This window comes from Aotus nancymaae, unplaced genomic scaffold (genome assembly GCF_030222135.1).
Source record: "Aotus nancymaae isolate 86718 unplaced genomic scaffold, 86718_ANA_hifiasm-v0.15.2.pri h1tg000079l, whole genome shotgun sequence".
Lineage (NCBI taxonomy): Eukaryota > Metazoa > Chordata > Mammalia > Primates > Aotidae > Aotus > Aotus nancymaae.
The window spans coordinates 10,652,195-10,669,723 of NW_026988494.1; the positions used below are offsets into that span (position 1 = coordinate 10,652,195).

A 17,529-nucleotide genomic window follows, 5' to 3' on the forward strand; every position below is an offset into this window, starting at 1 on the left:
CTTCTTTAAAATGGTAAGAAGAGGTAATAGGTGTACAGAAAGTTTAATAACTTGCTTAAGGTCACATGGACAGTAAGTAGCAAAGCCAGGACTTGAACCCAGGCAGTCAGCTCAAATCTGAGCTCTTAACTCCTAAGGTAGTAATACTTCTCACAACAGCTAAACTGTTATCCAAGGCCCTTGTGTAGAGCCACAGTTTAGAACAAATCTCCACAAAACAAAGTGGACTAGATGTGCCCCTGAAAACTGTCTGCTTGGAGGTATCTCTTCGCATTGTCTTTCAGTGACACCCATATGCGGGCTGTGATGCTGTAGCAGTCCAATTCCAGCTGGCACCACATCACGCAGAACCCTCTGTGCACTGGGCTCAGAACTCCTCACCAGGCCATAGGTGTGAGTTGAGGGAAACGCGGCCAGGCAGGGAGAGTCTGGGGTCACTGGAAGTGGGAGTCTCCTGCTCGTTGGACCCACTTCTGTTTCCAGGCTATGCTTGAGCTTGAGGCCATATGGGTACCTTTGACTTAAGGATGAGGAACGACTTTGCAAGCCCAGCCCATGGCTTGGTGGATCAGGCAAAACTCAGTTCTTTATGAGTATCTCAGCTTGTGTTCTGAAGAGGGTATGGTGCTGCAAAGGACCACAGACTTGGGGAAAGCACTGTGAGAAATGTATATCTCACGGTTCTGGAGGCTGGAAGTCCAAGATCGAAGTGTCAGCAGAATTGGCTCCTTCTGAGGGACTTCTGTCTTCATATCGTCTTCCCTCCATGTGTGTCTGTGGCCAAATTTCTTCTTCTTATAAGGATATTGGTCAGAATGGATTAGGGACCACTCTAATAATCTTATTTTAATTTTAGTTCTTTAAAGACTGTATCACCAAATATGGTTATATTCTGAGATACAGGCGGTTAGAATTTCAATACATAAATTTGGGGGCAGAGGAGAAGACGAACACATCAGCCCATAACACAGGCTAAAGAAAAAGAAAAATCACAGGATCACATCAATTGATACAGAAATTGCATTTCAGTCCAGGTGTAGTGGCTCACGCCTATAATCCCAGCACTTTGGGAGGCTAAGGCGGGTGGATCATTTGAGATCAGGAGTTCAAAACCAGCCTGGCCAATGTAGTGAAACCCCATCTCTACTAAAAATACAAAAATTAGCCAGGCACGGTGGTGCACGCCTGTAATCCCAACTACTCAGGAGGCTGAGGCAGGAGAATCGCTTGAACCCAGAGGGCAGAAGTTGCGGTGAGCCAAGATCATCCCACTGCACTCTAGCCAGGGTGACAGAGTGAGACTCCATCTGAAAAAGAAAAAAAAATTAGCCAGGCATGGTGGTGGGTTCCTGTGGTCCCAGCTACTCAAAAGGTGAGATAGGAGGATCACTTGAGCCTGGGAGGTCGAGGCTGCAGTGAGCCGTGATCGTGCCATTGCAATCCTGCTTGGGTGACAGATTGAGATCCTGCCTCAAAAAAGCATTTTGCAAAATTCAACAATCATTCATGATAAAGACTTTCACAAAAGTAGGAATAGGAGGCCGGGTGCAGTGGCTCACACCTGTAATCCTAGCACTTTGGGAGGCTAGGATTGAGACGGGTGGATTGCCTGAGCTCAGGAGTTTGAGACCAGCCTGGGCAACACGATGAAACCCCATCTCTACTAAAATACAAAAAAATTAGCCAGGTGTGGCGGCAGGCACCTGTAATCCCAGCTACTCAGGAGGCTGAAACAGAAGAATCACTTGAACCCAGGAGACAGAGGTTGCAGTGAGCCAAGATGGCACCATTGTACTCCAGCCTGGATGACAGAGCAAGATTTCGTCTGAAAAAAAAAAAAATAATAATACATTAATAAAAATAAGAATAGGGGAAATGCTCTGAACTTGATAAAAAGCATTTACAAAAGCACAACAGCTAACACTATACTTAATGGCAAAACTGAATGGCTTCTAAGATTGGGAACAAGGAAAGGATGTCAGATCTCACTGCTTTTATTTTTATTTTAGTGTTATTTTTGAGACAGGGTCTTGCTCTGTCGCCTAGGCTGGAGTGCAATGGTGCTCACTGCAACCTTGACCTCCCGGGCTCAGACAATTCTCCCACCTCAAACTCTCAAATAGCTAGAATTACAGGTGTGCACTACCATCTTAATTCAACTTAGTACTAGAAGTTCTTGCCACTGAGATAAGTCAAGAAAAGGAAATGAAAGGCATACAGATTGAAAGAAGGAATGAAACTGTGCCTATTTGCAAATGATATGATTCTTTACATAGAATCTACCAAAAAAAGAAAAAACAAAACAACAACACTCAACTCTAGAAGTAATAAATAACAAAATTGCAGGATATATGGCTGGGTGTGGTGGCTAACACTTCTAATCCTAGCACTTTTGGAGGCTGAGGTGGGCAGTTAGCTTGAGCTCAGGAGTTCAAGACTAGCGTGGGCAACATAGTAAAATTCTGTCTTTATAAAAAAAAAAAAAAAGATTGCAGGATATAAGCTCAACATACAAAAATCAATTGTATTTTTATGCACTAGCAATGATCACATGGACACAGATATTAAAAATCTACTGTTATTTTATATATATATATATATATATTTGTTTGGTTGGTTTTTTCAGACAGAGTCTCTTTTGGTCACCCAGCCTGGAGCACAGTGGTAAGATCTTGGCTCACTGTAACCTCCACCTCTCAGGTTCAAGTGACTCTCATGCCTCAGCCTCCCAAGTAGCAGGGATTACAGGGGTGTACTACCATATTCAGATACGATTTTTTTCTTTCCTTTTCTTTCTTTCTTTCTTTTTATTCTTTTTTCTTCTTTTTTTTTTGAGATGGAGTCATGCTCTGTTGCCAGGCTGGAGTTCAGTGGTGCAATCTCGGCCCACTGCAACCTCCACCTCCCAGGTTCAAGCGATTCCCCTGCCTCAGCTTCCCGAGTAGCTGGAACTATAGGCACGTGCTGCCACGCCTGGCTAAATTTTTGTATTTTAGTAGAGAAGGTGAGGCCAGGTTGTAATTAGGAGGTGGAGGAGCTGAAGGGGTTTGAGGTTTATCATAAGGCGGAGGATCATTGGGTCGGGCCAGCGGAAAGGAGAGTTCCTCAGACACATCAGGGTCAGAAAAGGAAGAGGAGGGTGCAGGGGCTAAGGGCAAAGAGGAGGTTTCTTTGGCCAGAAGCACCTTGGTGGTGGTGCAAGAGGAACAGAGGGTGGGTTGGGAACGAAGATACCAGAAAGCCTGCACGTTTATAATAATCATAATTAGACAGAAACCAAGAAAAGACATGGTCAGGGCTATGTGCCACATGGCTACAATAAAGACAGTATTACATACAAGACTGACAAAGAAAGGGTGGGTGTCCCCCAGATGGGAGACCAGTCTGATGCTTTCCTGGTCACGTCCCTGTGGAACCGCGGGTTGAGGCCCACACAAGCCCCGTAGCTGTTAGGCCGCGGAACTACACATACATTCACTCACTCACTCACTCACTTACTTACTCCGGAATTAGGAAGAAAAAGGAGAAAAATAGAGTTAAAGTAGAAAGCAGGAGATGGTAGAGTTAAAAGTAGAAAGCAGGAGAAAGTAGAATTAATAGAAAGCGGGAAAAAGCAGAGTTAATAGAAGGAATTAATAGAAAGCGGGAGAAAGTAGAGTTACTAGAAAGCAGAATTACTAGAAAGCAGAGTTAATAGAAAGCAGAATTACTAGAAAGCAGAATTACTAGAAAGCAGTTACTAGAAAGCAGAATTACTAGAAAGCAGAATTACTAGAAAGCAGAATTACTAGAAAGCAGAATTACTAGAAAGCAGTTACTAGAAAGCAGAATTACTAGAAAGCAGAATTACTAGAAAGCAGAATTACTAGAAAGCAGAGTTAATAGAAAGCAGGAGAAAGTAGAATTACTAGAATTCTACGGACTCGCGGCGGGAGGCCTCCTGGGGTCACGGACCCGTGGGGAGGGAAGCCGGGGGTCACGGACCCCGCAGCAGGGAAGCCGGGGGTCACGGACCCCGCGGCGGTGGGAATCCCTGACGCTGCGCAGCGGTTTCCTGACAGGGACTCCCTGAAAGCAGCAGGTGGGGTAGTGGGTAACAGAAGTCTTACCTTGTGGTGAAACAAACGGCAGCTTCCCGGTCCGGCTCTGCGTGGAGGAGTCAGTTTCCCCGGGGAGGGGTCTTAAAACTCCTTCCCGGCCAATGCACCATCTGTAAGGTCTGTTCTCACCGAGGACGAAATGAAGAAACTGAGGCCAGCACAAAAATGATCCAATGCAAGGGAATTTATTCAGGCTCCCGGACGAGGTTCTGCGGCCCGACAGGAGGGGCCGGAGAAGTCGCGCGGACTCCTCTCAGGCACGGGGTGGAGGCGTCCGATTGGCTGTGGCCAAGGTGAGTGGGACAAAATGAAGGGGAGTGGGACCCGGATAGGACAAAATAGTAGACAGGGAGTGGAGTCTGGATGGGACAAAATGGTATCAGGTATGTCCTGATGGGGCTTTTTTCCCGGGCTCCCGGCGGGGGGGAGGAGGCATGTCTGAGCTCCTGGCAAGGGAAGGGGGCGTGTCCGAACGCCCCGCGAGGGGAGGGGGCGTGTCCGAACGCCCTGCGAGGCAGTCAACCTTACAGAAACAACCTGGGATTCATTTTATTTTATTTTATTTTTAGAGACAGAGTCTCACTGTGTTGCCCAGACTGGAGTGCAGTGATGTAATCTCAGCTCACTGCAACCTCTGCCTCCCCGGTTCTAGCAATTCTCCTGCCTCAGCCTCCCAAATTGCTAGGACTACAGGTGCATGCCATTACGCCCAGCTAATTTTTTGTATTTTAGTAGAGACAGGGTTTCACTGTGTTGCCCAGGCTGGTCTCAAACTCTTGAGCTCAGGCAATCCACGTTCCTCGGCCTCCCAAAGTGCTAGGATTACAGGCGTCAGCCACTGCGCCTGGCCGCCTGGGATTAATTTTTACGATAATTTATCAGCTTAAATTTCCCTCGGAATAGACTGAGTCAGGCTCCTTGCCGGCCTGGAGATAAGGAAACCTTGTTTTATTCCCAGCCAAGGCAACAGCTGAGACGAGCTTTCTGGTTGCCTTCCTGGCCAGTGGGAAGCTTATTGGTCTTCCTTACAAAGTGATTGCAGCCCTTCACGGGTCCTGGCTTTGTGCAAGGATCTTATTGCTAATTTAACCCCTGTCAAAACCTGAGATTCCATCTTCTGTTCCCGAATGCGGTTAAAAACCAGTCTTTCTCCCTTGGGGAACTCGTAAGCAAATGTTCGACTGCCCCTTTGTGGAGACTTCAGGCAAGGCCGAGATGGCCTTTTTAGGCAATCTGTTTTTATTTGACAAATAGTCTCGCTCTCTTCCCCAGACTGGAGTGCAGTGGCACAATTTCAGCTCACTGCAACCTCCGTCTCCCAGGTTCAAGCGACTTTCTGGAGATTAACAAATTAGAGTGGTAGACACACCCCTCCCTGCCATCCATCTATAATCTGAGAGGGCGCCCACCTATGTTTAAGGGGGAATACTTTTGCACTGAGTGACACAAGAGTGACTCAGCTCTGGAGGACCCTAGGATGTGAAATTGTGTGATGTTCCTGATCCCTGTCTCTCTGCTTATGTCTATATATATATATATATATATATATATAAAGAAACACGGTCTTGACCAGGCGCAGTGGTGGACACCTGTAATCCCATCTACTCAGGAGGCTGAGGCAGGAGAATAGCTTCAACCGGGGAGGCAGAGTTTGCAGTGAGCCAAGATGGTGCCACTGCACTCCAGCCTGGGTGACAGAGTGAGAGCCTGTCTGAAAGAAAGAAAGAGGGAGAGAGAAAGAAAGAAGAAAGAAGAAAGAAAGAAAGAAAGAAAGAAAGAAAGAAAGAAAGAGAAAGAAAGAAAAACATGGTCTCACTCTGTCACCCAGGCTGGAATGCAGTGGTGTTCTCTGTGCAACTTCTGGACTCAAACTATGCCCCTACCTCAGCCTCCTGATCAGCTAAGACTACAGGCACATACCACCATGCCCAACTAATTTTTTTTTTTTTTTGGGATGGAGTCTCGATCTTGTCCCCGAGACTGGAGTGCAATGGCACGATCTCAGCTCACTGCAACCTCCACCTCTTGGCTTCAAGAGATTCTCCTGCCTCAGCCTCCTGGGTAGCAGTGAGGAATGGAAATGTTGGGTGGGAGCCCCTACACGGAGTCCCCACTGGGGCACTGCCTAGTGGAGCTGTGAGAAAAGGGCCACCATCCTCCAGACCCCAGAATGGTAGATCCACCCACAGCTTGCACTGTGCACCTGGAAAAGTTGCAGACACTCAACACCAGCTCGTGAAAGCATTCAAGATGGGGGCTGTACCCCGCAAAGCTTCAGGGGCAGAGCTGCCCGAGGCCACGGGAGCCCACCTCTTGCATCAGTGTGACCTCGGTGTGAGAAACGAAGTCAAAGGAGATCACTTCAGAGCTTTAGGATTTGCTGCCTGCCAGGCATGGTGGCTCACGCCTGTAATCCCAGCACTATGGGAGGCTGAGGCGGGTGGATTGCTTGAGGTCAGGAGTTCGAAACCAGCCTGACCAACATGGCAAAACCCCATTTCTACTAAAAATACAAAAATTAGCCAGGCATGGTGGCGTGCACCTGTAATCCCAGCTACTCAGGAGGCTGAGTCAGAAGAATCGCTTGAACCTGGGAGGCAGAGGTTGCAGTGAGATGTTACTCATCTTTCTTCTTATCATGCTGGCATATGGTAGTAACATGTGCTGCTTCAGGACACCAACTCAGAAGCAAGATGTCCTGGGTTCAAGTCCTGGCTCTGTCTCTTTCCATCTGCAAGGCCACAGACAAGTGACATAACTTCTGTGTGCTTCCATCTCCTCACCCATAAAATGGGGAAGTTACAGCACCTCCCTCATAAGGCTGTGATGATTAAAAGAGTGGATACATGTGAAGAGCTTAGGACAATGACTGGTGTATGCAAAGTGTTCAATCAATGTTATTTTTAAGTCACTAAAAGCAAAGCAAGGGCCGGGCATGGTGGCTCACATCTGTAATTCCAGCACTTTGGGAGGCCGAGGCAGGCAGATCACCTCAGGTCAGGAGTTCGAGACCAGCCTGATCAACATGGGGAAATCCCATCTCTACTAAAAATACAAAATTAGCCGGGCGTCATGGCACATGCCTGTAATCCCAGCTACTTGGAAGGCTGAGGCAGGAGAATTGCTTGAATCTGGGAGGCGGAGGTTGCAGTGAGCTGAGATTGCACCATTGCACTCCAGCCTGGGCAACAAGAGTAAAACTCCATCTCTTAAAAAAAAAAAAAGCATGCCACCCAACAGAGTTGCTCCTGGTGCTGGGTCCCCCAGTCACCATGGGGGTGCTCTGCCTTTGGTGGGGGGCCTCATTTTCAGGCCCCCTCACGTTGCATTGCCTTGTGGTTCTCAGGGCCTTTCTCTTTGCCACTTTGCTGCTGCAGCCCCATTTATGTTACAGAAACCACCAACCTCGAGGGGGCCAGGGTCCTGCTTCCAAGTGTTTAGCGGAGCCGCCTAGCTTTGGCCGAGCCACAGCGTGAGAAGGGAGCATGTGCATCACGGGGAGAGGTAGAAGTTGGGCCAGCTAGGGTCCCAGCCGGGCCTGCAGCCCGGGCCGACTTTCTTTTGGCGGGGGGGCTCGAGGTGGAAGTGGTGGGTAAGGAAACCCCTGCAGCTGAGTGTACTGTGGGGCCCTGGGCTGGCTGTCTTGGAGCAGAAGATGAGGCCTGGGCTGCAGCTGAAGCAGCTAGATCTGAAGATGAACGAGCCCGCTTCAAGCCGCGGGTTCCCTGCTGCTGCCCATGAAGGACCACAGGTTTGGGCTGGGTGGTGGCTGCAGTGGTAATGGGAAGTTTCAGTCCTGGGCTGGGACCACTGACCCTCTGTCCGGCCAGGGTGGTGGTGCCCTTTCCTGAGGCTGTGCTGGGGCCCTGGGCTGGCTGTCTTGGAGCAGAAGATGAGGCCTGGGCTGCAGCTGAAGCAGCTAGATCTGAAGATGAACGAGCCCGCTTCAAGCCGCGGGTTCCCTGCTGCTGCCCATGAAGGACCACAGGTTTGGGCTGGGTGGTGGCTGCAGCGGTAATGGGAAGTTTCAGTCCTGGGCTGGGACCACTGACCCTCTGTCCGGCCAGGGTGGTGGTGTCCTTACCTGAGGCTGTGCTGGGGCCCTGGGCTGCAGCTGAAGCAGCTAGATCTGAAGATGGACGAGCCCGCTTCAAGGTGCTGCTTGCAGCTGGGAAGCGGGCAGGAATCAGCGAGGTGACCTGGGCTGAGTCCCGGGAGTGTGCAGAGGTGGCAGGAAGGGGGTCTGAGGAGACCAAGGGGTCTGCTGACCTGCGCTTCCTCCCAGACACAGGAGGTCTAGAGGGGGACCCTGCAGCAGATGGTAGGAGGGCCACGGGGTCCCGGCGGCCTTGGGACTTGCATCTCTCCCGCTGTGCATCCCTGCTGGGTGCTTTAGGGACAGAAGGCAAAGAAGACGTCCCTGTTGCAGGTGAGGACAAAGCGTGGGAAAGCAGTGAGGCTCTGCAGTCCCGGACGCTCTTGGCCTCACCCCGCAGTGCACTGTCAATGCACAGGAGCGCCACCTTTTTCTCCAGGTCCAGGTCTTCAGCAGTGACCCGGAACCCCAGCTGTAAGGGAGGTGACAGCATCAGAGGCTCCCCTTGCCTGCGTGGCAGCAGAGGGAACTTTCGTCTAGGAGGCCTAGAGGCCTGAGATGTCTGGGAGCCACTCCTGGGGGCCAGTTTCTCCCCAGGTGCTGAATCTGCCGCCTTTTCACACTGGGTCTGACCCCGAGAGACAGCCGGAGGGCTGACCTCACTCACTATCTTTGAAGAAGTGAGGGGCAGCTGGCAGTGGGATGAGGCTGGCCCCTTCCTCCTCTTTAGCCACGGGAAGCCTCCCGTGGAGCTGTAGGAGCTGGAGATGGCATTTCGTTTGGGGCAGCAGCTTATCCCAGAGGGCTGGGATTTCTTGTCAGATGGGATTTCTGACCTCTGGGTATGGAGGTCTCTCTGCAGGGGCCCAGGCCTGGGCACGAAGGGAGAGAGGCCTCCATTGTCCCGCAGCGGCCTAAATGCAGACCGTGCATCCCTGGTGCCCTCAGGGCCCCCTTTCTGATCATCAGGCTTCTCTTGGGCTCTGGGGTCCTTGCCCTGCTCAGGCATCCCTGCCCCACTTACCTTGAGGGCCCTCGACATGATCAGGTTCTCTGGATAGGAATGTGGGGCACAGCTGGGTGTTGTGGGCCCCAAAACGGTGACTACCTGCTCCAGTGCCTCACTAAGAGTCCTCATGCTCAGTGCACTCGCTGAGCTGCAGGACATTCTGCTATTGCGAGCACACAGCACTGGCTTGCTGTGGTACCTGTGCCTCAGATTGAAGGCAGGATCGCCGGAACGGAACACAGGGCTTGTAGGATACCGAAAACCTTGGAGTTCTTTCGACACCAGGCTGATTCCGTGTGTCTGGGTACTTGCAGGATGGCTTGCCACTCCGTCCAGGGGCAGGAGCAACGGAGAGGTCCCACAAGGAAAGTGAACTGAGGGATGCGGGCAGCAGGCTCAAGGCAACTGAGTCCTACTGGCGGGTCCTCGGCCCCGGGAAGGGACCGGGACAGGGATAAGGGGCACAGAGTGTCCAGGTAACCGCTCCTGGGAGCAGTGGGGTATTTTCAGACCCTTGAACTCTCGAGAGCTGGGCTCTGAGCGTCCTCTTGTCTGCTGCCAACTCGGCCAAAGGCTAAGGGAGCATTCCCCTGTTGCCAGGAAACGCAGGGCGCGGGGATAGAGAGGGCGCCTGATAGGTACTGGAAGGAGAGGCGCGCGCACAACGGACGCCAGACCTTAACGGTTTGGCCGGCAAGGTTCGCGCGCAAGGCACCTGATGGCAACGGAAGGGGCGGCGCGCGCACAACGGACGCCAGACCTTAACGGTTTGGCCGGCAAGGTTCGCGCGCAAGGCACCTGATGGCAACGGAAGGGGCGGCGCGCGCATGAGGTACTGTAGGGAGAGGCGCGCGCACTAACGACCTGGGATCTTAACGGATCGGCGCGGCAAGGTAAGGGCACAAGGCACCTACTGGCAACTGCGGGATCGGGGGCGGGGTAGGGAGCGGTGCGCGCACTAGGTACTGGAGGGAGAGGCGAGCATAAAGGGCTCGGAATCTTAACGGATTGGCGTGGCAAGACACGCGCACAAGGCACTTGCTGGCAAGGGCAGGAAAATGGGGGTCCGGGCCGGGCGCGCGAAATAGGTACTGGAGAGAGAGGCGAGCACAAAGGACCCTGGTTGGTCTTCCGGCTGCGGGCCTCCTAGGCACCGCTGCCGCCACTGCCGGGGCCCAGGAACCTCTTCAGCACTACGGACAGCGCTCATTCATTCGCTCTGTCACAGCCCGCGCCTCAGCCGGCATCGTTTCAGAACCACGGACAGCTCCTTGGCGCACCCCCAGCCGGGCCCTGGCGGCAGGGCTCACACACCCCAGGAGCTCCATCAGCACCTGGGGACACTTGGGGCCAAGGCCAACAATGTTTTGTTTTATTTTTTTGTTATTGTTTGTTTGTTTTTGGTTATACACGGGGCAGGGAGCCTCTTGAGGAGCCAGTCTGTCCCTTGTCTGCCTGCGGAGGTGCTGCTGGGCTGCCTCAGACTTGGCTTGGCTGCTGCGTAGGCTTCCTCTGGCTTTAATTTACACAGACACAGGTGAGATTAGAACCCTCTTTGCAATGGTGGATGTCCTTTCCCCTACTGAGCTTGATTGTCCCAGGTCAAGCCTGAACTGATGTGCTGGCCATGAAACTCTCAAGCAAAAGGGCTTCAATATACTGGTCTTTATGGGGCTGGGGCCTGCCAAGCTATATCACCTGTCTCCCTGCTTTTAGCTCTCCCTCTATCTGGGAGGTGGGTAGTTCCATTCTGCTGGCACTCTTGCCATTAGTCAAAGCCTCTGCCCAGTTTTGCGCCAACAACTCGTGGCACCTGGCCAGCCATAGCTGTCGCTAAGATCTGTGTTAGTAACTTGGGGTGCTTTTTGGCTCAGTGGCATTGTCCTGGACTGTGGTTTGCAACGGCCATGGAAGAAGCACAGTATCTGAACCAGGGCGCCAAGAAGTTAAAGTCCCTGATTCTCCAGTCAGTTGCACTTCCTGGGTGGGGCAGCAACCTGCCCTGCCTTGTTTTGCCCTCCTAAGGCAGTCCCATTGAAAAGAACCTGGTACCTCAGTTGGAAATGTGGAGATAACTCCCCTTCTGCATCTCTCTCACTGGAAACTGGGCTCTGGAGCTGTTCCTATTCGGTCATCCATATACAGTTTTAACATGCATAATACAAATGTAACACCTGTGAGAGTGATCTAACATTCCTAATAGAACTGTAACACTCATAAATGCAAAAATAACCACTCATAACACTAATGTACCATTCACAATACAAATATAACAATCATACTACTTATCTAACACCCATAATAGAACTGTGACACTCACAATACAAAATACAATACACAATTTTAATAAAACATTGGTAACACTGTTGTAACATCTGTAATGCTGTCTTGACACCTGTAATTCAACTGTAATACTCGTAATACCAATATATCATCTACAATACAAATGTAAAAACTGTAATACTGATGGAACAACTGTAATACTTATCTAACACCTGTAATACTAATGTAATGCTCATAATAGTAATATAGCATTTGTAATACAAACAGATAATAAGACTGATACAACACATATATTACTGATGTGATGTCTGTCATACATATGTAACACCTGTAATACTGACATAACGTTTCTACTCTTACCAGGGCACTTGGTTTTACAGAGTCCACTGAGCTAGATTTGGGTTGGATTTGGCCTCTATAATGAAATTTGATGCTGCTGTCTCTGCTTTAGTGACATATTAATCTTGTCATTTTTAATTAAAAAGTAGTTTACTTCCCAATAGTTTTACACTTCTAGAAAACTTGCAGTAGCATTTAGCATATCTTTCCTTTCTCTGCCCCCCTAAACCCCATCCTCCCTGCCCCTGACTCCAGAATCTAGGGTTCCCTCATCTCCGGCCTGCCTTTCTCTTGGAATCTGAACACTCCAAGCTTACCTCTCAGAGATGTCCAGTAGGGCCAGGTCTTTAGCATGACGGCTCTGGAACATGGCCAGGAAGAGTGAGGCAGGGCCAGGGCCAGGGCCAGGGTGGGGTCTCGGCTCCAGTGGGGCACAGAAAGCTGTGAACACGGGGTTTCCTGCCCAGTAGGCCCCAGGTGGGTGAGCATGGAATCGGCCTCGAATAAGCACCAGTTTGTTGCCTGCACTCTGGCGGCTGAGGGACTTGGAGGTGTTGAAACGGCAGCGGAAGAGGCGATCTAGATGGGTGAAGAGAAAAACCGATAAGAGGGTGAGTGGCTGAGCGAGACAGTGGATGCAGGGGAGAAGGGAAGCAAGTAGGAAATTGGACCGAGGAGGGAAGAAGGGAGTCCTTACCAGTGTCCAGGGCAGAGGGCAGGGTGAGTTGCTGGCGCACGGTGAGGTGGTCAGCTGGGTCAATGATGTCGTAGATGCTGTCACCCTGGGCAACCAGGTCCACCTGGAGAAAGGAAAAGAAGAGATGACCATTAGTGAGAACAGAGGGAGCCAATCTTTGATCTATGGTATCTTGCAGGGTATAACCTCTCTCTCCATTGTAATTCCCAGTTCCTCAGGAGTGTAAGGCTTATGGTGCCCCCTTCACGCCCAGCCTCAGCTGAAATGACTCTCAGCACTCACCATGGAGTGGCCCAGATACTCGCTCACACTCTCAGACAGGTAGAGCAACTTCCCCTCAGCTGTGAACACAAGCAGAAAGCCGGGTAGTGCTGCTACGATATCCTCAAGTTCTTGAGCTGAGAGAAGCCCCGTGGGGCCCGTCAGAGGAGTGCCTGCAGGGCGAGAAGACATGGTGAGTCAGGAGTAAGACTGGGAGGCAAAGCAGAAGTGAGGAAGGCATGGCCTGAGTTTCAAAGAATCCAGAGGAATTTCTCATGGACCTGCCTCTGCAAACACCTGTTGACCCGCTGCCCGCAGTTCTTGGCCAGGGAACCTGTTGCTGTATCTCCATAGCCCGCAAGCCCTAGACTTCTAAACCGGATCGGCGCCTCCTCGGCTCTGAATTTCTGAACCGTGGTCAGAGCTCCCAAGAGGCTCTGAATCTCAGAACCGCGGACAGAGCTCCAAAGCGGACTGTGGGTTCAGAACCGTGGACAGCTCCCTGCTCGGCCGAAGCGGTCGTCAGCACCACGGGCAGCACCCCCCGAAGGCGACAGGAAATCCCTTTCAGCACCGCGGACAGGGCTACGCTTCCCTAGATTCAGGCCGCTCCATCCCTGCAACTTCCCGGACTTCCCTCCCCAGCTCCCCGAGCGCCTTTGCACTGTCGGGCACCGAGGCCGCTCTGTCCTGGCTCTTCTCCTCTCCTCTCCTCTAAGGTCCCTGGTGTTAGAGATACCGTCCAGGCTCTCTAACTCTCATTCAGAACTAAGATGAGGTTTGGAGGGAGCTCAGGAGGAAAAATAGACAGTCCCGAATCTCCCCAGCTCGCCAGCACGCTGCCCTAGACATGCAGCAGCCCCAGCGGGTTCCCCAGCTCCAGGGTCTCCGGCTCCCGGCAGCTCGGATCTCCGGTAGTCCCAGCATGCTCACCTCCAGCAAAGAAGACGCCCTTGCGAGTGTAGATGCAGGCGAGGCTCATGATGTGCAGGTAGGACAGCCGGACCTTGTCCGCTTCGGCCAGCGGCAGCAGCTCCTTGAGGTTCCGGATCTCGGCGTTGATCTGGTCCCGGCGCGCCTTGGAGGCGCCCTTGGTGGAGCGGTACATGACCGGCGGCTGCGGAGCTCCAGCTCGGGCGCCCGAGCACCTTCGCTCCCGTCCCGACGCACCGGCGGCTTCCTCCTCCGTGCTTCCCCGTCTCTCGCTCAGGCTCGCTCTCTGTTCTCCTGGGCTCCGCTCGGCTGCGCTGCCCCCCTCGCCTGCCTCACGCCGCCTTATATAGCTCCTGCCAGGCGTGGGGGGCTCGTTTTAGAGCTGGGGGGCGGGAGAGCGGGAGGCTGGGCTAAGCGAGCTGTAGCGGGAGCCGCTGACTGGGGAGGGGGGCTCCTCCTCCCGCCCGGCTTCCGACGTCATCCCATGACGTAGAATGAGAGCGGGAGGGGGGCGAGCGAGGGGGGAGCAGGAGGCTGCAGAGGGGGCCGAGCCTGGCGGGAGCTGAGCGGAGAGGCAGGCACTGCGTTAGGAAAGCTTGAATGGGGTGTGGGGACCCAGGCGTCCGAACGCGTTCAGTTGAGGGAAGCGACAGGGCCAGGGTTAGGGCGGCCTGAAGCCCCTGGCAGGAGTCTGCAGAGGGCAGAGAGGGGCCGGCACTGACACTAATTTTTCTGAGGATTTGAGGGAATGGGTAGGAACAGGGCTGTCTACAAATCTCCCTCGTTACTTGCCAGACAAGGTCACGTTCACATGCAGTGAAGGAGGACTTTCCTTGGCCTTCGTGGGACAGGTCACAGCTGGGGTTCCTCTCTGGGGACTACTCAACCTGGGATTCCCTTGGCCGTTTTCAAAAAACAAATCAAATCCCCTCCCCCTCTTCCCAAACCGGGCCTTGGCGGTTTATAAGGGGGTGTTCATGGGGGTCTAAGTCCCTAGGATGGGTGGAAAGGGGGTCCAGTGGGACAGGGACCAGCTGAATTTGGCGTTGATCCTGTCTTCTCACAGCCAGGAATAGAAACCAACACAAGCTCTAGGCTGCAGTGATTCTTGGTTTCCCTGTCAGCTAATTAACCTTAGCTGCTGAAGGGGGAAACTGAGGCAGGGACGCGGGGGGCAGCGAGGACCCGGATCTGCACTTAGGCATCCCTTCCCCCCTCCTCCACCCCGTTACCGGCCCCCAAGCGAGCGCTTCCCCCCGCCCTGCTGCCAGCCTCGGTCTCCCCGCGGGCCGGGGGCGGGGGCGGGGCCGGGGGAATCCCAGCTCCATATTAGGACAGGAATCCTCCGGCGGCTGCCGCGGCTGCGGCGGCGGCGGGCGGGGCATGACTGCCTCCGCACAGCTCTGCAGGGCTCCCCGCTCTGCCTAGGCGGGCAAGATGGGGGAGCAGCCGAGAAGCGAGGGGGCCTCGCCGGACCCTCCGTGACCCCTGCAGCTACCAGGGACCCTGTAACTTCGCCAGGCTCCCTCTACCCTTCTCCACATCTGTGGCGCTAGGGCTGCTGGCTCTGCCTCTCCACCTTCAACTCTCCACCTCTCACCTTCGTTTCTTTTTCTCCTAGCGTACTTGGTGGTCGGTTCAGCTTAGTGCCCCGACCCCTGAAGCTTCCCCTTTCTTTCTTCTCCATATCCTGTCACCTTTGCCCTATCCGATACTCCTCCTTCTTTCTCTTTTCACCACAGATGATTGCTCTCTACAGGGGCGAGGAGATGCCGTTCTTACCTGGGGATTCAATAATGCAAGAAGCAAGTGGGCTAGCGAATGTTCTTATCTGAAATCTCATTTGATGGAGTAGCTGTGTGTGCATGGAATCACTTAAGGGGCTGGAAATCAGGCCACTTAAAAATTGGGGTAGTGGGACTGGGAAGTCCCAGTCACACAGGAAGCCTGGAGATGAACTTTGACATCAAAAAGGGCAGTTTGAGACCAGGGAATTCCCCATTCCTCGTGGAAAGGGATGGTAGCAAGAGAGGTAGAGTGGGAGGAGAGGCAGTCGAGGAGACCTATGTCTTAGAAGAGGGGTACAAAGCTGTGGAGACCCTATCCTGGTGTCTTATGCATTTGGCAGAGGTTGGGGCCATCCTGCGGTAAGCGTCACAACTGAGGTGGAGGGAACGGTGTCCACGTGTCTGTCTGCCACTGTCTGTAATCCTATTGACCTGGATGACAGAGAGATGGTTCCTTCTGGACATGGGTCTGTGTTGCTTCTTTCATTTCGATCTGACCTCTGATGTGCCCATCCACCCCTCTCTCAAGCTTCTATTTGAAGAACCCCTTGATCTTTGGGTCCCCTTCCGTATGATATTCTAGGGGGGTTGTTCCTGTGTTCTTCACCCACTGATGCTAAAGCTGCCTGGGAGACATTCTGAGTGTCCTTCTCCACAATCAGAGGAGTCTACTGGGGGGGTCCCTTGGCCTCCAGAAATCTGAGCGAATCTGCACGGAAGGAATGGGGCTCTGGAAGCTGTCCGTGGTGCTGAAAGAGTCACCACGGAAGTGAGATAGGCTACAGTTTGCCTGGGACATCAAGGTAGGGCTTGGGTTCCCACAGGCCTCAGAGTGAGCCTCCTCTTTGACTGTCCCCTTATTCTATGTGGATGAATATGGGGGAGTTGCAGGGGGCCAAGATTCCTGGGATCTAGTAGGAGTGAAGTAAGCAAGGGAGGAGAACTGGGCTCAAGGGAAGAGCCCCTGGCTTTTTCCAGAATGGAATAGAAAGAAGCACTTTGGAAGGGAAGAAGGATCTAGAAAGGGACAAGGGAGGGGGTAGAGAAGAGCTCATCCTAGTTCGCCCACTCTGATTCAAGTTGAGAAGCTCTGTATGCCCCGATGTCTCCTCTCCCTAGGCCAGCTCCCACTCCCCTTGCCTCCCACCTCCATGAAGCTATTTTTAACTGTGCAGAACCAAAAATAGCTTGGCAGCAGCTTCAGGCCGTGGGAGAGGAGCTATTTATATCACCAGTGACGGTTCCGAAATAGCAAGCAGGAGGAGGGGGGTGGCTGGCACACTAGAGAGCTCCTGGCCGCTGCTAAAAATACTGGCAGTGTGAGTCATCCTGGCCTGGCTGAGTCACCCCACTCTCTCCCCCAAGTGGCAGGCAGCAGCAGCAGAACAAGCTAAGAATTAGAAGCCTGAGATGGGGGAGGCATCAGAGCCTGCTGGCTGTGGGAAAGTGGGCAAGGGAATGAATTGGGAGAGGGGCTTTGGGGTGAGTGTGTAGAAGGAATGGGAGAGCAGAGTCTCTCAGCCAAACCTACTGGGCAAGCGTGCAGCATCCCCAGCCAGCTATGCACTACTGCTCAGAGATGCTTGGGCAATGGAAGGAAAAGAGTATATATATATATATAAAAGAGTATATATATATATATTTTAAAGTATTTAACTTTAAAATATATATATATACAGATATGAATTTCTATCTGTATCTCTTTCTCTCTCTTTCTCATATGAATCTATCTGATCATCCATAATCTATCTATCTATCTATCTATCTGTCTATCTTTCTATCTATCAATCATCTACTTATGTATGTAATCAGAGTTTCTTAACCTTAGCACTACTGATATTTGGGGCTGATTATTGGGATGGGCTCAATATCGATTATAGTACAATGTTTAGCAGGTTACTGGCTTCTAACCATTAGATGCAACAGTAGCCCACCTCCAAACTGTGAAAAAGAAAATGTCTCTAGACATTGCAAAATGTCGTTGGATGAGTAAAATCAAAACCAAATGAAAATTGCTGACCTGT

At 52.2% G+C, this 17,529-nt stretch overlaps 1 protein-coding gene and 1 pseudogene across 1 annotated transcript; both read right to left on the bottom strand.

Annotated features, from left to right (window-relative positions):
- Nucleotides 1-7,537: 7,537 nt before the first annotated feature.
- Nucleotides 7,538-10,415, bottom strand: LOC135271448 (putative POM121-like protein 1; annotated as a pseudogene).
- Nucleotides 10,416-11,527: 1,112 nt separating this feature from the next.
- LOC135271453 (neuronal PAS domain-containing protein 4-like) lies at nt 11,528-14,022 on the bottom strand. The gene is made up of 4 exons (XM_064368690.1): nt 13,719-14,022; nt 12,807-12,958; nt 12,525-12,627; nt 11,528-12,406 (listed from the first exon to the last, which is right to left on the bottom strand). Exons 1-4 carry the CDS (start codon nt 13,891-13,893, stop codon nt 12,141-12,143), a joined length of 696 nt encoding a protein of 231 aa, XP_064224760.1. The 5' UTR covers nt 13,894-14,022; the 3' UTR covers nt 11,528-12,140.
- Nucleotides 14,023-17,529: the final 3,507 nt, after the last annotated feature.

Excerpts from the sequence above, each read along its gene's own strand:
- LOC135271453 (XM_064368690.1), bottom strand. The coding sequence starts at position 13,893 with ATGTACCGCTCCACCAAGGGCGCCTCCAAGGCGCGCCGGGACCAGATC. Across the intron at positions 12,959-13,718 it reads GGGCGTCTTCTTTGCTGGAG|GCACTCCTCTGACGGGCCCC; the intron begins GTGAGCATGCTG and ends CTCGCCCTGCAG. Across the intron at positions 12,407-12,524 it reads GCCCTCTGCCCTGGACACTG|ATCGCCTCTTCCGCTGCCGT; the intron begins GTAAGGACTCCC and ends TCACCCATCTAG.